The sequence below is a fragment of the Haliaeetus albicilla genome, chromosome 18 (assembly GCF_947461875.1).
Source record: "Haliaeetus albicilla chromosome 18, bHalAlb1.1, whole genome shotgun sequence".
Lineage (NCBI taxonomy): Eukaryota > Metazoa > Chordata > Aves > Accipitriformes > Accipitridae > Haliaeetus > Haliaeetus albicilla.
Window position 1 is genome coordinate 19646217 of NC_091500.1, and position 22965 is coordinate 19669181.

General features: G+C 45.3%; 2 protein-coding genes across 3 annotated transcripts; both read left to right on the forward strand.

Annotated features, from left to right (window-relative positions):
- The first annotated feature begins 270 nt into the window (after window positions 1-270).
- RNASEH1 (ribonuclease H1) lies at window positions 271-9219 on the forward strand. 2 transcript variants are annotated; one of them, XM_069805865.1, is made up of 8 exons: window positions 274-435; window positions 527-651; window positions 1255-1449; window positions 2037-2136; window positions 2636-2690; window positions 3808-3892; window positions 6471-6595; window positions 8757-9219. In XM_069805865.1, the coding sequence occupies exons 1-8, from the start codon at window positions 326-328 to the stop codon at window positions 8841-8843; spliced, it is 882 nt and encodes a 293-aa protein (XP_069661966.1). In that variant the 5' UTR covers window positions 274-325; the 3' UTR covers window positions 8844-9219. The 2 variants fall into 2 exon arrangements, with proteins under 2 accessions (XP_069661967.1, XP_069661966.1); XM_069805866.1 differs by lacking the exon at window positions 1255-1449 and having other exon boundaries at window positions 271-435.
- A 2391-nt stretch (window positions 9220-11610) lies between these two features.
- Window positions 11611-18488, forward strand: ADI1 (acireductone dioxygenase 1). The gene is made up of 4 exons (XM_069805874.1): window positions 11611-11807; window positions 12252-12371; window positions 15086-15265; window positions 17013-18488. Exons 1-4 carry the CDS (start codon window positions 11688-11690, stop codon window positions 17142-17144), a joined length of 552 nt encoding a protein of 183 aa, XP_069661975.1. The 5' UTR covers window positions 11611-11687; the 3' UTR covers window positions 17145-18488.
- Window positions 18489-22965: the final 4477 nt, after the last annotated feature.

Here is a 22965-nt window from a genome sequence, read left to right on the forward strand (position 1 = left end):
ATACATCTCGTGCCCAAGCCCCTCCCTCCCTCAAAAACAGAAAAACCCCCAAAGCCGATTTGGATGGCTTTTACGATACAGTTATTAGGAGGGGGCGGCGGGAGGCCGGCACCAAACCCCCAAGAACCCGCCAGGCCCCGGGCCTTCCCAGCGCTTTTGGCCTCTCCCGCGGCTCGTAGGGAAGCCCTCGGCGCGCTCCCTGCCGTTCGCCCGCCACGCATGCGCGGGGGGGGGCCGGCGGCCGAGCGGCGGGGCGGGTGCGGTGCGGTGCCCGGGGGTGGGCCGCGGGGCGGGGGCGCGGCGGCGGCGGCGGCGGGCCCGCGCCATGTTGCGGTGGCTCGTGGCGGTGCTCAGTCACTCCTGTTTTGTCTCCAAGGGCGACGGCATGTTCTACGCGGTGCGCAAGGGCCGGCGGACGGGCGTCTACCGCACCTGGTAAGGGCCGCGGCCGGGGCGGCGCGGGGAGCCGCCGCCGCCGGGCCGCCTCCGCCTCGGGCTGGCCTCACCCCCGCCGCCTGTGTTGCAGGGCGGAGTGTCAGGAGCAGGTGAACAAGTTCCCCTCCGCCAGCTTCAAGAAGTTCGCCGCCGAGAAGGACGCCTGGGCCTTCGTGCGCGCCGGCCTGCCGGGGCGGCAGCAGCCCGAGCCGGCAGGTAGGCCGCTCGTCCTCCCCGCGCCTCCCGCCTCGCCGCCCGGGCGGGAGGGAGGGCAGGGCGGCCCGCCGGGGAAGCGGGGAGGGAGGGAGGCAGGCCGCGCTGCGCCGAGCCGAGCCGAGCCGAGCCGCGCTGAGGACCGGCACAGCCCGCTTGCCCTCTGCGTGGCGTCGGTGCCAACAGCGCGGCTTCTGGCCGAACGCGGGTAGCGGCTCCTGCTCGTCCGCCGGCGGACGTCTGGTAACGGGCGGAATGCCCCGGTGGTGAGTGCGGCGGCGGCCCTGCCCTCCGGACGCAGCGGTGGGTGGGTGCGACGCAAGTATTTCTGTAGGTGCTTGGGGAGCACTGCTTGTTCCGTGTCCCTTTTATGGGCCGCTACGTGCGTGTCTCCTCTCCGGCTTGACCTAGGATCAGGAATGACTGCTGTGTCATAATTTTTGCGTAGCAGCTTGGGATGGTGTCGGTTAACAGACTAGTATTGCTAATAGGTGATAACAGCGGTTGTCTCTAGAAGCGGTCATTTCAAATAAAACCTGGTCTTGTATGGAGTTGAACTCTTTCTCTCTCTCTTTTTTTTTTTTTTTTTTCATTCCTTCTTGGAAGGGTCACACAGTCCTCCGGCTGTAACACAGGAAAATGGTAGCCAGAGAGAGGGACCAGAAATAAACATCTCGTGTTGCAATACATGCAAAAGGCCGTATGAACAGTCTACAAATGAAGAACAGTTTGCAAAGCGTGTAAAACACGATGAAGTATACTCAGTGCCTACAGTCAGTCAAGATAAATTTTCATATATGGGTGAGGTCTTTCATTATTCCTGTAATTCTTTTCAGTTCTCTGCACTCTTTCATAAGTAACAAGTGTAATTATTAGAAAGCTTTTGGGGAGGTTTGTGTATGGCAGCGTCAGGCCCGGCGTAACTTTGTTTTGTTTTAAAATGGATATGTGAGCCATGATATATTTGTTCACGTTGTCTTTCAGTGTAATTTTAATTGGTTTTAACTGGTGTCAACGTATTGCTTAATCTGATTGTTATAGGTGGGATTTTATGTGTGTCTGAATCGCAGACTATATTTAAATATATAGATGTAGCTGGGAAGTTTTAAAGATGACTAAAGAAGACAGGAACTGTAGTGAAAATATGGAACTTGGGGCAAAGGTGCTTCTTGAGGCTGACGGATTTGACTCCAGCGAGGGTGTGAAGCTGCAGTGGGACTTCTGTTCTGCATTACTAATTTACATGGCTTCTGTAGTTAACTTTTTGAAGGGCTGTCTGGGGAGGGAAGTTTTGGGAATTAATCTGCTGGCAGACATTTCTTTTTGCTTAAAGAGTCTACATCCTTGAAGGAGTGCTTGAACTTCTGCTTTTGGTAATTCTTTTGTAGGTGACTTTGCAGTCGTTTACACAGATGGTTGTTGCTCAGGTAATGGCCGTAATAGGGCACGTGCTGGAATAGGTGTCTACTGGGGACCAGGCCATCCTTTGTAAGTAGCTGGATGGATTCTTTTTTTTTTTTTTATTTTTATTTTACTTTAGTATATTACTGTTTGCTTTGTGTGATTTACAATATCAGCCTCCTTTGAATATGAAACCCTGCTGTTGAGACTCATAATGACAGTGCTATGAGACTAGTGAGTTACTGAGGGGGAAAGAGGAATCAGCTTCTCTGGGAGATAAGAATGTGGAGAAAATCAACTGGAAATAATATTTTTAAGGGCTGAAGCTATAATTCAAGTAATGCAGAAAGTTTTAAAATAGGTGTAGGTGTGCACAGAAGACAGCAAATGTAATTGCATATTGTTGGCAGGTCCTCCGTATATGCAGGTTGCACTATGCAGGTGGAAGTTAGAGCTAGAATATCTGTTCATCCTCCTTTATAAAAAGAAAGGTAGCTCTCTTGTATTTATTTTTCTAATGCGCAGTCATTATACACCATTCTGAATATTTGGGGTTACTAATCTACTATTCATTCCATGGACACAGAAATACCAGTGAAAGACTTCCTGGACGGCAGACTAATCAAAGAGCAGAAATACATGTAAGTAGTAAATGTCATAAAATGCTTCTGCCCATTAGACTGCAGTAGCACGCTCATGACTATTTCAACTCTGGCCTTCAGAAACTGGTTACGGAGCTGTGAGGGAAGTACACAAAATATCAGGAGTTATGACTTGAAACAAATCATTCTCTTCAAGTTTTATTGATCTCTCTTGGTTTTGAACAAGGTAATTCACCTTGAGAATTCCCAAATATCATCAGGCCAAGCACAGCTATTTAAAACAGCCTTGTTTTAGGAAAGCCTGGTTCTCAAATCTGTAGAGTATCCTTTGCATTTTTAATGCATGCATCTCAGACCTTGGAGTGAGGGCCGCAGAGTAGCGGTTAAAAGGACAATCGGCTCCTTGCTGTGATAGGATCAGAGTATCATATTCCTTAGATAAATAAACAATTCTAGGCTCTCAGGAGTAAATTCTGTTACTTCTGAAATAAACTTCCATTGGCAACAGCAGATTTAGTCTTCCCTCCTCACCTCTTCTTAATTCTGTTATGCTGCTATCCTGCACTGTGTGTTTGGAGATGAACTGAAATGGGGAATTGATCTGCTTAAATACCACAGAGGCCTAATTTTAGTGAGGGACAAGCAGAGGTGATGGTGGTATGCCAGGGGTGAAACTTGTCACTAAAGAGATTTTCAGTTTTACATCCAGACCCAGCCACTTCTTGCTCTTATTATATTGCATAGCACCAAAAAACCTTAATAAAACCCTTCTAGGGGTTCCAGACTGTTGGAACTGGTATGAATCCTTCCTCGTCAAAGTTGTGGAGAAAAGGCCTAAAACCTGGTGTGTGGTTGATAGAGGCTTTGGTAGAAGATTGGGCAGAGAGCTACTCCTTCAGTAGAGTTGAACATCAGAATGTTTTGGGGTTTTTTTGCTAGTGAAACTTAAGCAGCTTCCTGTTTGCCTGATTCATTAAGTGGTCGTCTTCATGCATAATTTTGAGAACCTCTGCTCTAAAGCATGTTGATACTCATTGATGGAGACATTACTGTAATATTTGTAGTTCAGTGTTAGCATCAAGTACTTTGCTGGTATTTTAATTGCATGTGTTCAAAATCATGTTCTGAACTGTGATTCTATTGAAATGTTCTTAAGGCAGCCTGCAAAGCAATAGAGCAAGCAAAGAGTCAAAACATCAAGAAACTAATTATCTACACTGATAGCAAGTTCACTATTAATGGTAAGTTAATTATTTTAGTTTTCCTGATTCTTTAAGACACACTGCACACTGTTTCATTACATAAGGTGCACAGAACATACTGAGTCCTGGGGAGAGGGATATAAGGACGAGAATTCATAACTTATTTCAGTACTCTTGGGGAAAACCAGCATTTTTGTCTTAAGGCATTCAGTATGACACAGTCTAGAAAAAATGTTGTTCATGTATACTCTCAACGATCTGCTCAGAAGTTGGTGTAGTAACCCTGTAGGTATTTTGGTTTGTTTTGCTTGGATTGGAGAGGCTTTCTTAATACGTACATGTGAAGCACATTCAAGTTTCCTTGCTTTTTACGTGTAGACTACATTTTCAAGCTTTCAGGCTACACTAGAAGACTAGCCAGAGATGGTATGTGCTCAGAATATGTATTTAAAGTTTTACCTTCATCCGAAGATTTGGAAAATTTAATTTTATTCCCTATAAATGCCATATGAAGCGGGCAGTAAGATGATTCCTGAATAAAACTTTTTCCTCTCTCCCCGAGATCTTCAGATTTTACTCCTGTGATAATTTGGAACTGCATAAGTATTTTTTTCTTTGTATTTCACATTTTTATAAAGGGAGTACATGTGTTTGCTGTTTCTAGATCACTTTGGAGTTTTTGTTTTTTCTCATTAAACAAAAACACTGCAACTTTTGATGGAAAATTAAATGTTGCGCTTTCACACTTTGTTTTTTTGGGGGGAGAGATGGGGGGGAATGTGAGTATCTTGTTCTTAGCATAACTTCCTATACTTGAGCGGTAATGCTGGAGGTAATCATCTGTTTCATTGCTTGTTAATAATAAAGCAAATAAATGGTTGGTATGTTAAAATTCTGTCTAACTTTTCTTCCAAATAAGTCATTCTGCTTTCTAGAAGCCCCCCCCCCCCCCCCCCGCCCCGATTGCTGAAAGTAGAGGAGTACAAGAGAAGAGTGTCAGTTTTTTCCTTTTTCAGGTGGCTCATGCTTAGAAGTAAAGCAGAACTTAACCTTGAAAAACTCTGATGTCACCTTGAGTAGCAATACCCTAGAAAGGACAGAAAGCTACTGAGTAGGAACAAGTGACTGCTAGTCAAGGAAGGAGTTGCTGGAGCTGTCACTTGCTGCTTGTTTCAGATGCTGTTAGCTTCAATGTGCGTGAAAGAGGTTCTGTCCAGAAGTCGAAAGTGTCAAGGGCTTGTGCTCTGTCCTCCTGATTCTAGCTTGTAAGTTGAGGAAGGGACAGTAAATGTTAAGAAACAAAGGAATTTTCCATTGCTTCTTCCTTAAGATCATCTCACAGATCTCTCATTTGAGTAGCTTGTTTTCCCCAAAAGATGAGATACAGCATTTCCTATAGGAGCAGAATGTGTGTGGGTGTAGTGATTTGTTTTGTTTGTTTTTTTCTTGGTGGTGGTGCATTTTTTTAGTCTCTGTTAGAAGCATTCTGAAAAAAGGAAGAGTAAAAGGAAGTCTCTGCTCTTCAGGACTGGGTGTTGCATGCTGATCAATAGAATCCAAGTGCATAATTTGTTGCAAGAAGCAAATTCAAAGCATTAAGGAGCAAAGAAACATCTTTGCAATTCTTTTCTTTGTGAGAGAAAAGTGTATACCATCTTGTCTGTGTAACTGGTGCTATGAAGGAGGAAAAGTTGCTGTGTCAGATAAAATTCCTGTAAAACTTGGGTACGAGACTTAAGCATGAGGGAGGAAAAGAAGAATCTTCACGTGCAATGTCTTAGTCTCTCTGTTCTTCCTTGCAGTTTGCTCTTGCATTTTGGGTCACTGAGGTGCAGGTTCCACTCTTGTTTAGCCAAAGTTATTTTGTAAATGTGTCTAGGAGTTATTTTTTAAAATAGCAGAGGAGGAGGCTTGCAGTTAAGTACAAATGGATGTGGTGTGATTTGGTTTGGGTTTTTAGGGGGTTTTGTGTGCAAGATTGGTGATTCTCTGTTTGGTTCGGGTCTGTTCATCATGAAAGCAGTAAGGATGTCTTACATTGTCAAGAGCAGCAAGGTATTAAAAAAAGAGGAAAAAAAAAAAAAAAAATCCTTATTTAAGAAGTAATACAGTAAATTTTCTGGCCAGCAAGGAATAGCCAGAATGTTAAATCTTGTTCTGTAGAAATCTGCTTTTGTGGTCCTTCTCTGAAGGATTCTGTTCAGTGTGCAGAAGTCATGAGACAGCTGGCTGGCTGTTTTTCCTCTATGCATGTATATCGCCTTAGTTTCTCAAAACAAAGTGGTAGATTTGTTCTAGCTTACTGTACCATCAAGCAAATCCTTAGCTTCAGTTTATTGAAGTTCATGTCGTAATTTTATGTGTAATGCATATATAAAATTGTAGTCTTTAAGTTAAATATCTGTTTGGGAAAACATGGTCAGGTAATACAAGTAATAATGGAAAAATAGGATCCTGAAAGACAGTAGTGGAGAACCAAACAAGAATATCTCCTATATCTGGTGTCTTTGCCTGAGACTTTGTGTGGCATTAACGTCTTGTTAAAAGGCTGTTTGCTCCGTCTTATCCTTGTTGGCTTCTTTAATAGCATTTTTATGGTAATGCTTTGTTTGCATAGGTATTACGAGCTGGGTTGACAACTGGAAAACAAATGGCTGGAGAACAAGTTCAGGAGGAAGTGTAATAAATAAAGAAGATTTTGAAAGACTTGATAATCTATCAAAAGGCATAGAAATTCAGTGGGTAAGCACCTCATTTCTTATTCTTAATGACATCTTAAATATGCTTCTTGTAAAAACTTAAAAGTATGACCATAACTGAGAATTTTATAGAGCATAATATTGTACATCCATAAGTAAAACCATAAATACAGTGAAGCTGCTTGTTTAAGCAGCATAACTGAGGCTCTTGGAACCAGTATTTCATTTATTAAAATGCATGTTCATGTTTGTTTTCTGTCTCTTGTTACTACTTAGAAAATGCCTGCAATAATTATTTTTAGTTTGTTAGCACTGTTAGTAGATAAAATTTCTATTCCTGGAAATCTAAGCTTAAAACGTAACTGTGACTTTTTGAGTCATAGCTGAGTTTCTGGATTTGCTTTTCAGAACTCTTAAGATGCTGGTTCCTTGGTGTAACTCAATCACATGATTGTCTTTAAACTGGGAAAACTGAGAGAGTGTAACCCCCAAATAAACTAACTGTACCTTAGCTGTGGTTTTTCTAAGAAAACTGGGCATAGAAGGGTCTTTAAAATACCCATTCTTAAGTTTTAAATTGTTTCGCTCTCCAGTAAAGAAGTAAAATAACTTCTATGCAGGTATTCCTGGTAAAATACATTTTTCTGTAACCTCTAGCATCAGTGCTAAACATTGTAGGGGATATCTTCCCTCTCCTCCTCCTAGATTTTATTCTACTTGTGGCATAAGACTACTGATTCTAGAAGTATTCTGTATCATTGACTTTGTGGCTGCTAATGGCATATTTATGGGCTTCTCTCTTTACTCCGTAGAAAACAGGATGACGTAGATCTTTAACGTGCACTTTTTCTATGGGAAATCTATCGCAGATATTCTTCTGTTCATGGTGTTCTGTGTTCCAGAGTTGGCAACTCCAGTTTAAAGGCTGACTACATTTTTATATAACTACTCCTATTGTCTATTGAGGAGAAGAAAGTGTAAAAATTTAAAACTAAGACCGAAGTTCAGCTGTCCTTAGAGTATTTTACGTAATGAAAAAAAATACTGTTCTTTATGCACCCTTCTTACACCTGAATTTCTTAAACTTGGGAAGATTTTTATTTCAGGAGGAGCAATGTATGCATACACTTTATTTTAGTAATCTGCCCGCTCCAGTGCGGGGCCCTCCCCGGGCTGCAGGTGGAGATCTGCTCCACCGTGGACCTGCCTGGGCTGCAGGGGCACAGCCTGCCTCACCATGGTCTTTCCCACGGGCTGCAGGGGAATCTGCTTCGGCGCCTGGAGCACCTCTTCCCCCTCCTTCTGCACTGACCTGGGGGTCTTCAGGGCTGTTTCTCTCACATATTCTCACTCCTCTCTCCAGCTGCTCTGCAGCATTTTCACCTTTTAAATACATTATCGCAGAGGCAGCACCAGTTTTGCTGTTGGGCTCAGCTGTGTCCTGCAGCGGGTCCATTTTGGAGCCGTCAGGAACTGGCTCTCTCCAATGTGGGGGCAGCCCCTGGCCTCGTCTCACAGAGGCCACTCCTGCAGCCCCGCACCTGGTACCAAAACCTTGCCATGTAAACCTAATACTATGTCGCACACACTTCATGCTTGTCCCCTCTCAGATCTTGTCAAATAGCAAGCTTGATTTTCTTCCTCTCCTTCCTCGCCCCCACTCCTCCACCCCTACTTCTGACAAGGATGGGCTTAAGGCTGAAAGTGTTTTCAGTTCCTAATTGAAGGATGGATAGTTAAGACATCTGAAAATTGGGAGATTCTTTTCATGCCCCATTTCTGTATCCGAAGTGAGTGCTGTAACCACCGAGGCTGTTAGTGGCATAGAGGTCTCTGGCTTTCTGGGTAAAGATTAACTTGGTTTAAGCACTGAATGCAGATAGGTTTTTCTCTCTTCTCTGAAGGTGGGAATTTTGAGTCGGAGCTGTTGTCTGCATTTCTTAAAGGCTAGGTTAGGTGGTCCTTATCCAGCTCACTACTTACCATAAAGATGATTTTCACAATTTGGCAAGACTTCCCTAGAGGAAGGGAGACTATGAACATTCCTGGGAAGAACACGTAAGGACTAAATGTGAGGAGAGGGCCTCTAAGGAGGTGTTACTGTACTGTGAATGAAAGGGTGTTGCATGATCCAATTTCATGTATGTACTTTTTTTTTCTTGATTTCTTGCATATCTAACGCTTCTATACTTTTGTCCTAACAGATGCATGTTCCTGGTCATGCTGGCTTCCAAGGAAACGAAGAAGCTGATAGACTGGCAAGAGAAGGAGCTACTAAACAGAAGTCCTGATGTACTGGGACTAGAGACTGTTGCAGTGGGAGGAAAAGGACAACATCACAGTGACAGCTTGAACTGCTGTAATTGTTTCTGAGTTGAACTTTGAACTGTACTTCTTTCTGGCCTGAAGTGTTAAACATGTACCAACTTCTGGGGAGAAAAACCTCACATCTTCTATAGCATTTGTTTTACAGTCAAGTCAATATTTAGTTGATGATACAGAGTGTTTGCTTTTTTCCATTTTACTGAAGGGCTGCAGTCAGTGTTTTTAGCTGTCTTGTAGACTTCTGAATTCACTGTAAAGACAGACTTCTGAAGAAGAAATGTTGAAACTTTATCCTAAGCATTCTGTGTTTTCCTCTTAGTAAAATAAATTAATTTTTTTGTACAGAGGTATATATTAACAGCCCAAAATAGTTGGGGGCAGGGGGACTTTGGGGTTGGTTGGTTTGGTAAGAGGTCAGTGACCTAACACAGAGATGTCCATTAATGTTCTTTGGCATTCTGGTACTAGCTATAGCTGCTCTACAGATGGGCTTGTAACACTCGCCTGTGCCTCACAATATCATCATTTAAAGCATCTGTCGATTTCTTTATAATTTTACTTATTTTGCAAGGTAGTGTGAACAAACTAAAAAGCCAGGTCACAAGAAAACTTGAACAATGAATTTTTACTGTTCTCCTCTCTCCAGTTGCTTCATGTCCAAGCTCTTTGTTTCTGGCTTCCTGTTTCCATGAAGTAATTTTTTAATGCATGCTGGTTCTCATTAGCATTGTTAGTTCCTCTTTAGTGTTGTCCCAAAGGTAATAATTGGCCTTTTTATCTGAAATGGAACTAGAAGATGATCAGTTTCTCCAGATTGTCCGGATGTGAATTGTCTGACTTCATTTTTTCCAGTCAATGATGAGATTAATGGAATGGCTAATGTGCACTTAATTTAAGAGAGTAATTGCCAGTAATCAACATGGTTTTATTTTCCCTGCATCTATATGGGAAGAGCAAATGGGTTTCGTATGTTATCTTTATCAATTTCTTTGTAAGGTACCTTCATACTATTGAATAGTAGGGCTTAAGCTAGAAGTCACTGCATTTTTTTTTTTGTAGTTGTTAATTGCTATACAGAATGCTAGAGCTGCTGAAGGTTGATTTCTTAATAGTTCTCGTGTGTTGTTGTATCTTTAGTGAGGCAAAGTATGAGCTCTTATGTATTTAGAGTCACATGAATTGTGAGAGAATGAGGAAGCTGGCTAGCTAGTAGCTGATAGATAAGTGAGGTTGCTTTAGTTGTTTTCTCTCCTCCAAAAGTGCACAGTAAAGCTCATCTAGGGGTAGGGTAGTGCACTGGTTAGATCTTCCCCTCTGCTTCTTTTGTATATACGCACACAATTAGCTGTTTAGTTTAGAAGTTTGGCTTGAAGGGGAACACTCCATCATCCCCGATCAAATCTCTAGCTGAGGCAGAACAGTGTGACCAACAACATACTGAGGAGGGTTCTGATAATCTGCCTATTGTACCTCTCCAGTTAAACATGTAGATCCTAATTACTGTATGGAAATGTGTATTTTTTGAAGCAGCAGCTTTGGGGAAAAAAAAAAAAAAGTGTAGATAGTGGTGGGTAAGTCATAGCATCAGTGTAATACTGAATTTAAGCAGCTTTACTACCTGAATCTAATAGGTAGTTTATAATAGGAAATCTGATAGGAAAGAGTTTTGTGTTAATTCGATACCAATGTTTATCATTCTTACTCTGGAAATTCAGGACAAAAGAAAGCTGAGAGGGAAGTTACAAGATTAAGGCTGATTAAGGGGTGGAAGACAAATAATACTTCTCAACGGGACTTAAAGGTGCTCAAGGACTTGGAGAGCATGTTGCTGTCTGAGTCATTCTTTCCAGGGAGCTAAAACCTGAGGAGGGTATTGGCACTTAGCAGCTGAGACATTCAGTGGATAGGCATTGAACTTCTGGCTGGATTTTTATGTCCTTCTGAAAATGTGGACAACACCAGCATTGGACCAGCTTACCTGTAATGTTATGGGACTTGCAATTAAATTTTATCCAGAATCGATAACCAGTAGCGCTCATACATGGATACTATACATTCAGGGGATCTGGTAGCATTTCTAAGAATCTGATAAATAGTGGTTAAGACATTTTGGTAAGTATAAAATTCCCTTTTTAGGAAGAAAAACGTTTAAGGAGGGATTGTTTCTTTTCCAGTTGTTTCTCCAGCGTTGTGTTTAGCTGGCTGTTGGTTTATTTCCCGTGTAGAATCGCAGGGCCGTGGAGGCTGGAGAGGACCTGGAGTGCACCTCGCTCACCCCAGCTCTAGCGGGTCAGCCGGAGCAGGCCGCCCGGGGTGTGAGTATCTCCAGGGGTGGAGACAACACAAGCTTCCTGGGCAGCGCGTCTTCCCGCTCTAATTTCCTCCTTTTTTCCTCCTAATTTATTTCTGCATATTGTGGGGTTGCAATGCAGGCCTTCGAGGCGGAGGCTGAGCGGTAAATGCAGCCGGAGCGCTACTGCCGGGCCGACCAGAGGTTAGGCGCCACGGGCGCCGCGACCAGCGGTCGGTTACCCAGGAGGGCTGGGGCGGGGGAGAAGCCCTGGCTCGCCCTGGCAGCTCTCCCTCGGGCAGACCGCTCGGCCTAGAGCTGTGCGCTCACATCGCGGCGGTGCCTGCTGCGCGGTGCGCCCTCCTCGGCCCGTCTGGAATGGTGGCCCTTTAAGGCTCTCCCCGTAGGCCGGCAGCGCCGGGCCGCCGCCTGCCCCTGCCCGGCCCCTCCAGCCCCGCCGGGGCGGGCCGCTCCGGCCCGGCCCAGCGGAGGGGAGCGGGACGCAGGGCCGGGCGGCGGGATGGTGGAGGCCTGGTACATGGACGACTCGCAGGAGGACCAGCGGGCGCCCCACCGCCTGCGGCCCAACCGCGCCGTCGGCCTGGAGCAGCTGCGCCGCCTCGGCGTCGCCTACCGCAAGGTGCGCGGCGGGGCGGGCTGCGGGGCGGCCGGGGGAGCCGCCGCGGGCCGCGCCGCTCGGCGGGGCCCGGCCCGGACAGGGGCCTCCGCGCGGGGCCTGCCGGCGGCCGAGGCCTGCCCCGACGCCCGCCGGGGACGGGAGGGAGGGCGGGGGGGCAGCCCCGGGGCGGTGCTCGGCGGCGGAGCGCGGCAGCCCCGTATCGGCCGCGTCCGGCCACGCCGAGGCGGGAACGGGGCAGGCGGCGGGCTCGCCTTGTGCGCCGATGGCAGCCGGCTTGGCTGCGCCTGGAGCCGCCTGCCCCGCCGCCGCTGACGCTCCTGACAACCCGGGTTTTTCCACCTCCGTGTCCTCAACGGCGTCTTGAGCAATTGTGTCCGAACGCCTTTTTTTCTTTTTTTTTTTTTTTTTTTTTTTTTTTTGCTTTTCCCCCCGCCTATCTTGCAGTTGGATGCTGACAACTATGAGACTGATCCCTGCCTGAAAGAGATTCGGAGAGCAGAAAATTATTCCTGGATGGATATAATAACCATACATAAAGACAAGCTTCCAAATTATGAGGAAAAGGTATGCGAGTCTTTGCTTTCAGTGAGGATTTGCACGCTGAAGTCTAACCGCTAGAGTGTGCAGCCAGCTTCTTAACACCTACACACCCCGAGCAGGCGTGCAGAGATGAGATTTCCGGGTGTAAAATACATCCTGTACTGAAGTCCTGAACATCAAAAAAGCAGTTCTGGTATTATTTTTAAAATAGCAGAGGCCTTTTGCTTCTGTAGATTGCCTTCAAAGGTTTTAAGGCTAGTTCCCAACACTGTGTCATTTCAAAACTAAGATTCCTGCCAGCAGAGCCCTGCCAATGCTGACCTGTCCTCAGAGAACCTCCCTGGGATGAAGGCAGGTGGTTGTGAGCTGGGCATGGCCTTTGAAGGCTGAAACATCCTGATGGCTGCTTGCAAAATACATCTTTTCAAAGTGAATGTTAACCTCATGGAATCAGAGGGATACATTCCCCATACAAGAAGGTTTTTTTGGTTGTTTTTTTTGTTTGGTTTTTTTTTTTTTTTACCTTGGGAAGCTGCTACCTTGCCTACCTTGTAACAGCTGAATGCGAATGGTGACAGGCTCTCAGATGAGCCTGCTAAAAGGAGCTTTCTCCTCCCGGCACTGGTGTGCTGCTCTGACCTGAGGACAGCAATTCAGTGGTACTTCCCTACTTTCATTAAATTTCCATTTGCCAGTTGCAGTGGGTTGACCCTCACTGGACACCAGGTGCCCACCAAAATTGCTCTGTCACTCCCCTCCTCAGCTGGGCAGGCGAGGGAGAATATAATGAAAGGCTCATAGGCTGAGATAAGGACAGGGAGAGATCACTCAGCAATTACCATCCCAGGAAAAACAGACTCGACTTGGTGAAATTGAATTAACTTACTACCACTCAAGTCAGAGTAGGATAGTGAGAAATAAAACTAAATCTTTAAAACAGCCCCCCCCCCTTCACAGGCACAACTTTACTCTTGATTTTCTCTACCTCCTCTCCCCACAGCAGCACAGGGGGACGGGGAATGGGGGTTGGGGTCAGTTCCTCATACCTTTTCTCTGCTGCTCCTTCCTCCTCAGGGGGAGGACTCCTCACTCGTCCCCTGCTCCACCGTGGGGTCCCACCCACAGGACACAGTCCTCCATGAACTTCTCCAACATGGGTCCTTCCCATGGGGTGCAGTTCTTCATGAACTGCTCCAGTGTGGGTCCCCTGCAGGGTCATAAGTCCTGCCAGAAAACCTGCTCCAGCGTGGGCTCCTCTCTCCACGGGGCCACAGGTCCTGCCAGGAGCCTGCTCCAGCGCGGGCTTCCCACGGGGTCACAGCCTCCTTCGGGAACCCACCTGCTCCGGCGTGGGGTCCTCCCCGGGCTGCAGGTGGAGATCTGCTCCCCCGTGGACCTCCCTGGCTGCAGGGGGACAGCCTGCCTCACCATGGTCTTCCCTGCGGGCTGCAGGGGAATCTCTGCTCTGGCACCTGGAGCACCTCCTCCCTCTCCTTCTTCACTGACCTGGGCGTCTGCGGGGCTGTTTCTCTCACATAATCTCACTCCTCTATTCGGCTGCAGTTGCCATTGTGCATTTTTCTGGTTTTTTCCCCCCCTTCTTAAATGTTATTCCAGAGGCGCTACTGCTGTCGCTGATGGGCTTGGCCTTGGCCGGTGGCAGGTCTGTCTTGGAGCCGGCTGGTGTTGGCTCTGTCGGACATGGGGGAAAGCTTCTAGCAGCTTCTCACAGAATCCACCCCTGTAGCCTCCCTTGCTACCAAAACCCTGCCACACAAGCCCAATACACCAGTTTGTTTTAAGCCAATTTTGTTATAATGGTTCTAAATTGATGAGAATTTGAATTATGTAGTAACTTAGGTTGCCTGGCTGGGCTCTACCCGACTCAAAGACAGGCAGTTATTAATAGGGCATACGGACTTTTGCTCATCTTGCCGTGTTGGATCAGTAGTGGCTCGGGGACATCTGCACTAGTGTGGCTTAACAACACCTAGACCTAAGCAGATGATGGTACCTGGCATTACACTGTTCTCTGTGCACTAACCTGCTCAGGTCTCTGTTAATTGAACCTTCAAACCATGTTTTCTTCTGTGCTGTGAAATGTACAGAGAATTCACCATTCTGAAAAAAACAAGAATGATGTTGCTGCTGCCCAGGAGGAGAGGGCCTGGAGCTGGGGCTCACTGTGTAGGGGCAGGCATGACATGCTGTTTACATCAGATCGCTGTAGATAGGCCGTGTTTGGCAATAACTGCGTTTTCACATGCAGTTGTAGAAGCCTTCGGGTCTAATTCAGCCCCACACCAGTGTAAAAGGGGGGGTATAATCTGTAGCTGTTTTATTTTTGCATGTCAGGAAAAAAAAAAAGGGCAGAAAATGATCAAAGTGAACAACTGCAAGGACCAAATCTTGTGGTGGGAAGCTTTACCTGCCTCTCTCTGAAATGGGTGTAAGCATTACTGTTTATTCAGAGTCTGGTTATGTACAGCTATAGCTGCTGTTTCTTGTCAGAGAAATTCCTGTCTTCCAAAGGAAATGTAGCAGCCTGCTTAGAAGTGTTCTGAGAAAGGGTCTGGCTGGCTGGATTGGCCATTTTAACCACGTTGGTCTCACCTGTTAGTTAAATCACTGCACATTTACCCTTTTCAAGCCTTTGTCTGCTTTGCTACGTGTTTCTACCAGATTTCTTTGCAGTTTTTCTGTGTTCAGTAGTTTTAAGAGATACTTGCTGTTCCTAGATAAAAACCTTTTATGAAGAACATTTACACCTAGACGATGAAATTCGCTACATCTTAGATGGATCTGGCTATTTTGATGTTCGTGACAAGGATGACAAATGGATCCGGATTTCCATGGAAAAAGGAGACATGATAACCCTCCCTGCTGGCATATATCACCGATTTACACTGGATGAGAACGTATGTTGTTACAGATTACTGTAAATTTTGATGACAAATCCATGTGAGTGTATATCACGTTAGTAACTACATGCCCTGAGACTTGCAGTTCGTTAGCAAAACATATTAAATATGAAGTAGGAATATGAAAAACACTAAATAATTCACAGCATCTGAACCTTTCATCTGCAGGTCACAAATCCAGCTTCCTCTCGTCAGCTGTAACTGCAAGTCATTGCCACGTGATATCTGTAGCATATTTTATGTGACAGCGGTGTGAGAGCCAAGTCCTGTGGCTGTCCCTCCCACAATTGCCCCTGCTGTCGGTTGAGGTGGAGATGGTGTAGATGGATCCCTCTGTATTGCTTCGTTGTGTATCTTTGTGGGGATAGACAGAGCCCAATTGTGTCCAGCAGTGGCGTTTTTCATGACTGCTAAATTCACCTTCAAGGGAAAGAAGGATTTAAGGGTCCAGAGCCACTACTTGCAGCTAGGCTGTGCGAGACTGGATGCTGGCTTCACAGGAGGTGACCTGCTTCTGGAGGGTATTTTTGGCAATGGGACTGTGAGATTGGCACATGTAGTCCTGATTTGTGTGTCTGTCCTTGTGAGCTTTTATAAATATGTTTGTAACCTCAGCATTACCCCTGGAAAATTGGGAAATGTGTGGTGTCTCCTGTGTGGCAAAATCTCATCTCTGGCATAGTCTTGAGAATGGTATAATTTTGAATCAGCTCTCTAGATAGTTGTCATATATGTAAAAAGGGAGATGCTGCTTTGGTGAAGAAACTGACTTCTCACGTCTGCGTTTTGAGATCCACAGTGAATCGGCTACAATTGCTAGTTTAAGGCTTTTTCTTTACATAGACAGAATGTTGGGGGTTATGGGTTGAATCCAGAAGAAGTCTTAAATGTTTGTCCGCTTCAGAAACTTTAGTCCAGTAGTGCCATCTTCAAAGTAAATTCTTTCGGTGCTTTTAGACCCTTACATTTTGCACCTAAGTTCTTTAGGTACCTAGCTATTCTTGACATTGCTGAGCACCTGGGTGCAAGATAAGCACTTAGCTGTGTTTACAAAATAGGTAGGGTCTAAATCTGTAGCGTAATGGACAGGAGAGGAGAGCTCCCCATAACTCAGTGGTTGGAGCATTTGTGCAGGACATAAAATCCCCTTTGCTGCTGCCACAGCTATACCTCGCACTTGGCATACTTTTGGTTAGCTGGTGGCAGGGGCTGCTTTTCCTGTTGGAATCTGGAGAGTTTTCACTTCCCATAGCACTTATTTTTTGGCTAGGCTTGTTTATGCACTCCCCATTCAGCTTTTATGGCTTTCACTTTGAAGCTTCTGGTATTCCTCAAAAGCACTGGGTAGCCGTCTTGGGTATTCTGATTGCTGTTGCTTAACTAAGCAAGCAGGATTTAGATGCTGCATTGATCAGTATTGTGAATCCAGTGCAAAAGATTTGCATAAGACAGGATATTTCTGGTTTCTTTGAAACCAGGAGAACTACTGTCTCTGCCTGACCTGGAGGCACTGGTTGTGTGACACAATATATCACTGCATAGGTGCAAAAGCTCCCACTGCAGTGGCTGGGAGCAGGAACAGCAGCTTAGTGGTATCATCTTCTGGAACACGTGAAACTTACTTTCAGTCCATTTTGAAATGGTTTCAAAAATTTCTGCAGAAATGCAAATGAAACATTAACTTCAGAATGAAGATCTCATGGAAAGGAGCTCAAATTACTTGTCATTTCTTGTTCTTTGACAGAATTACGTGAAGGCAATGAGGCTATTCGTTGGAGAACCTGTCTGGACAGCATACAACAGGCCGGCTGATGATTTTCCTGCTCGGAAACAGTATATGAAGTTTTTGGCTGAAGAAGCAAGTAATGGTGTCTGAGACCCGACAGGTGGAACAGCCTAAAGCCCTGTCAGAAAAAATGTGACTGGTGGCTTTTTGCTGATTAGACTTCTATTTACATATGCAATTAGAATCACAGAATCATAGAAAAATTTAGGTTGAAAGGTCATGTGGAGGTCATCTAATCCAACCCCCTGCAAAGTACCAGGCCAACTTTAAAGCTAGACCAAGTCGCTCAAGATCTTGAGGTTTGGAAATCCAGTGGTGGCGGTTCCACAGCCTGTCTGGGTGCCCATTCCAGCACTTGGCTTCTCTCAGGGGCAAGCATTTGTTCTTCACGGCCAACTCCGTGGTCACAGCTTGCAGTTCTTGTCTCTTGCCCTTTCATTGAATGCCTGAGAAGAGGCTGGCTTTGTCTTCTCTGCAGTCCCTTCTCTAGTGGGAAACTAGTTAGGTCTCCTCTCAGCCTTCTCTTTTCCAGGCTCAACAAACTAGTGTTCTTAGCTGGGTTCTTTTCTGTTAAGGAAGATGTTCAACACATTTTGCCTTAGCTTTGACTACTGAGGAATGTCACTTGTAACCACCTGACATTTAGACTTGAAGCACTGACTGTTTTGAGCCCAATGGTCCAGAAGATTTTCACCCACCTCATAGTTCGTATCCTCAGTCCGGCCACAAGGCTGCTGTGGGACACGCTGTTGAAAGCCTTGCTGTGGTCAAGGTGAATGACATCTGCTGCTTCCCCTCCACCAAGGAGGCAGTCATTGCATCTTGGATGGCAGTCAGGATGGTCAGGCAGAATGCACCCTTGGTAAATTGGTGTTGACTGGTTGCTCCCTATCACCTTGTATTTCATGTGCCTGGAACAGCTTCCACAATGCCTTATTCTGTAATTTTCCGCGGGACTGAAGTGAGGCTGACCAGCCTGTAGTCCCCCAGATCTTCTTTCTTGCCCTTTTGAAGGTGGCAGTATCATTTGCCTTTTTCCAGTCAAAAAGGTTTTCCTGATCTCCTTGACCTTTCAAAGATGCCAGCAGCCTTGCAGTGACATTAGCTAGTTGCATTTACAGTTGCTCAGGAATCCATTTTCTAATATTTTTTTTCCTTGATATTTCTGTCAGGTAGAATTGGGAGAGGTGGGCTACATTAATATTCATTCTGCTCTGAATCCATGCTAATGAACTATGTAGGAATCTGTTTTTAATTAAAGAAAATAAACCCTGCTTCATTCTTGCCTAAAAATGTTCATAAGATAAATTTGCATAATCGTCATTTTAGTATGCAGCTTCCCAAGTTCTGCCGTGGTACATAAAGCTGTGGTTTTCTCTCAGTAAAATGCAGCAATTTGCTCTTGTGAGATATTAATAAAATTACTTTGACTTAGGTATGGTGTTTGTTTTTTGGTTTTTGGTTTTTTTTTTCCTTGTGCTGACATTAAGGACACACTGAACAACAGTGTTACTGTAATTGTTACTCAGCTTTTATTCCTTGTGTGGCTACTGACTTCTGTGACATGGGAAGAATCATTAACTGTGTGCTTCAGTTTCTTTACCTGTGAGATGGAGAAGAGTAGACTTAATCCTGGTCCAGTTTTCAGTAAATGCCTTGGGGTTATGAGGGGCATGTAGCTCCTCAGCAATGGGCACCGAAGCATTTTGGTATGAATTTGCTCTTTACAGTGACGAATTACGTCAGCTGGGCCGATGTACTGCTTGCTCCAAATCTCAGTGGATGATGAGAGCATGGGCTGTGCGCTGGCTGCAGCCTGTGTGCTGATTTCAGCCACATAGAATACAAGCTCCTGCTTTGCATCCCAAATAAACATGACTCTAAAGAGAAACTTGGGCTTACATCAGTTTTCCTAATGTAGCAGATGATAGATAATTGAACTTTCCCACTGCTCTTCCCTATGGGTGTGTGCACACCCTTCTTCTGCAGGCAACAATGTTTTCCTCACTTTGTAGCAACATTACTCTTAACCATTTCTAGGTGCTTTATTTCTTTTAAGTGCTTCTGAAAATGAAGTTGCAGTTTTGAAATGAAATTTTACTAGCTTTTATCTTAAAAGTTGGAAAGGGTGAATAAAAAAGGCACATGTTTCCTCCCCTAGGGTCTTTGGTTGCCAGCTAGATGAGATGCGTGGACCCAGCTGACCCTTCGTTCTGCCAGCAGGGGCTCAATTTGTGGGAGGGGGTGCTTGCAAAATTCAAGCCCACCCAGCCCTCCGTTCAGCCTGCACTGGCTTTTGTGCAGTGGTTTGTAAGCCTGGCTGAAAAATCAGTGTTACTAAGCAAATGGGAAGTGTAACTAGTCAGACGCACATGGGGTAGGCTCGCACAGACGCTGTGCTGTGCCGTGTCACATGCTTCATCGGTTCAGGGATTTGTGTGCCACTTGTCTGGAAGGAGCACTTGAGTGTCCTCTTGTACAGCGCACTGGGGCATCCTGGTCCCAGAGTAAACTGGGGATTTTTCAAGGTACAGCTACAGGAATAAATGACAGTTACTGCCGGTGGCAAGTTTTATTCCTTTGACTTATATGCCACAGAAAATTGTGTTTCCGAACGCAAAGTAAAATGACTGCTTTCTCCTGGTGCTGGTATCAGTCCCTGGTATCCAATCTAATTAATCCTCCTTCTGCTTTTGTTTTCTTTTTCTTTAACAGAAGTTAACATGAGACTGTTCATTCCTCCTATGGGCCCTTCCGTTTTGATCTCTCTGCGAAAGGGCAAGTGGAGGCAGCAGCGTGGGCTCTCAGGAACCCCCATTTACAGCAGAGCCATCCCATAACAGACTGGGGGAGCAATTGGGAAGAGACAGCAGGTAACGCACTCTCCTGGGAGAGATTTACAGTTTGGAGGTAGCGATGAGGGATGGACAGTAAAGCGGCTGCCCGCAGCAATTGCTTTCAACAGCTCGCTGATGTAGGATGTGACCTGGGAAGCAGGACTGAACCACCTTGTTTTGTTGTCTCTCTGGAGGAATATATACACCCGGCACAGCTCCCATCTCCTGGCTGTCAAGAATAACACACGATCACCCTGCTGAAGATTGTTCATCATTTTCATAGCACAATGCATTCTGCCACTGAGAGGTGGCAGGGGCTGTGGGGGTCTTACTGTCAACGCTTTTGAGTCTATGCCCTTTCGTGCTATAGGTGTCTTTGACAGGGTGAAAGCTTTGCTCTCTGAAAGTGTTTTTTGTCAGCCAGGGAAAAAGCAATTTGGGGCTGGTATAAAGATTCCACACCTGTGAAGATATTACATGGGAGATTACACTGGGAGGAAACAGCTGGGCAGAAAAAAAAGGTTAATATTAATAGAAAACACTCCAGAGAGTGCAGAAGAGGGAGGGAGAACATACCACTCCTTCAGATGAAAAACACAGTTTTATTTTCATGGCAATTTTTTGTGTTTGGTTGTTTTCTTCTTCTTTTTTTTTTTTTTCCCATATACCACACATCTAAAAGTGCAAAGCAAAATTGATTTTTTGTCCAAAAACATGAGTCTGTTTTACTGCAGCTAGTGGAAAATCTTGGTGCATTGACATAGTTTGAAAATTTATGTAAGTGGTTCCAGCAACATCACGTTGGCAGCATTAACTCAGACAAGGGGAATATTTCAACTCCTCCAGGATTAGAGTTTAAAAAAAAAGAAATGTAGGAGAAATGGTACTGAATTGAGGGGTTTGCAGATAGCTTTTTTTGGTACCTATGTATTATTTTCCACTTTAATCCAAACTTTTCCAAAGGGGCATATACCTCAGTTTCTCATGACCAGCTTAAGAGAGCTGTGGTCTTGCTTTCTGCAAGTGGCCTCAGAGCAAACTGTTGATGGTCAGTGGGCTTTTCAATAAGTTTGGTGGGCAACCACATGGCTGCAAAATCTGTGATGCTGCCCTCCCTTATTATGTGTCCTGAGGCAAGTGTCTTTGGCTGGAGATCTTAATGCAAAGACATTTCACAGCCAGCTAGTAATTAACTAGTCACATCCACACCAGGCACTTAGGGGTGCCTACAAATAAATGGGCGAAGGGAGATGCTGAGGCGAGGGGTGTCTTGCCCCGGGCTGCCGAGAGCAGGGGCTGTGCTGCTTCCTGGCAGCTGCAGGAGCTGGTAGCTGCCTGTCCTGGTTGCTGAACTTGAGCAGTATAAAATCTTCATGCACTCAGAGCATCGGGTCCTACTGGCAGAAAAGGCACTCTCCTGCCTGGTTTCTGACTCCAGAATTTAGCTTGAACTAGGAACTTATGAGAAGGGACGGCTTCCTGACAAAGGCAATCGTTTAATATCAGCTGGCAGGCACCAATGCACATAAAAGACTGAGGTGGCAGCTGAGCACTGCTTTGAAGAATACCCCTAGCAGCCAAATAATGGATTTAGATATTTGGCCAGCAGAGGCTGTGGACCTGACCTGTGCTATGCTCAAAAATTACATCATCTGTTTGGGAGTCTTCCCTGTGAAAATGATAGAAATTCTCAGATTCCCTCCCCTCTCCCCAAAATAGGGTCACTGCCAGTTGTCTTCTATTTCCTGAAGCCAAATAAACATATCAACTCATTGGGGGATGAATTAGTGTTACAATTTAAATATTCCTGGCTCAGAGATCCAGATTTGATCCGATTTGCTGCACTTATTGTGATTTTACAGCTTGATTCCCAAAACATTTTGTGTGTTTGCAAAGAAGTACTCTGCTATACCTGCAATTTGTAAAACCTATTTTTTTATGCAACTGAGTCACTATCTCTCATTTTTTATTAACTGTATAAATGCTCAGGGAAAGATTCAGCAGTTGAAGGCCTGTGAATCTCTTTCAATGCTGGCTTCCCCCGCTGCAGTTCTCTCTGGGATACCTGCGCTAATTTTGAAAAGCACCCCTCTGTTTCATTGCCTTCTATGCTGCTTCTCAGAGTACCGATTAGTAACTGTTGTGCCTGTAAATGAGCCACATCGGCTGGAGGAAAATTGGGCTGGGTATCCTCCATGCCTCCCTGGTGCCGCAGGATTGCCTTTGTTCATTGGCACAGCCCTGAGGAGCCAAGCAGAGCTCTGGGCTCCAGTTTTCCCTGTGATCACAGGCATTTGAGCCTGAGAATTTGATTTGGGTCCACCCTCAGGCTTTTTTTTTTTTTTTTTTTTCCTTCCAAATGATTCAGGCAACTTAAAGCTGACCCACTGTTCATGGGAAAGAGGGAAGCTGTTCTTGGTGATGCTGTAGCAAGGGGACACAAAGCCGTGGCTGGGTTACGCACAAGCTGCTTGATCCTGCTGCATGCCACTGGAGTGTGTGCTGAAGTACTGCAGCATCTGAAGTACTTGCTCACACCTTGTGCTGCATAGTGGATTTTTTTCTTATAAACAGCTCTAGTAATTTTTTTCTGCAGCTTTTTACTTCAGTATTTTCAATTTAGCACTGACAGTTTTGACAATTTTTCAAAGCCAGAGAGGAACCTCCTCCCTCCTTCCTTCCCTGCCTCAAGCAAGTAACATCCCATTTTTTCCCTCTTTGTGGGCAAATTACAAGCCATTGTTGCTGGCTTTCAGATGGATTCATTTTAATGACTCTCATACATAATAAACACCTGCAAATGACTGCCCAAAGCTAGGACAGCACTAGGTGTTGATCCAGAACAGCTTGGATAAGGCAGCACCTGGGTCCTCCTCCCCACCCTGCAACTTTCTGTTCCTCCCTAGCACCAGGATTCTGACCATCTCACACACCCCTTGAAGATGGGAATCTCTAAATTTGTGATTCCCAAGCTGACTAGGAGAACTAAGCAGCTTTCCACTATTGTTGCCTGACAGTTAGTGCTGGAGCTTGTTTGCATTCAGCGTTGCTGAGCTGCTGTTCAAATGCTAAAA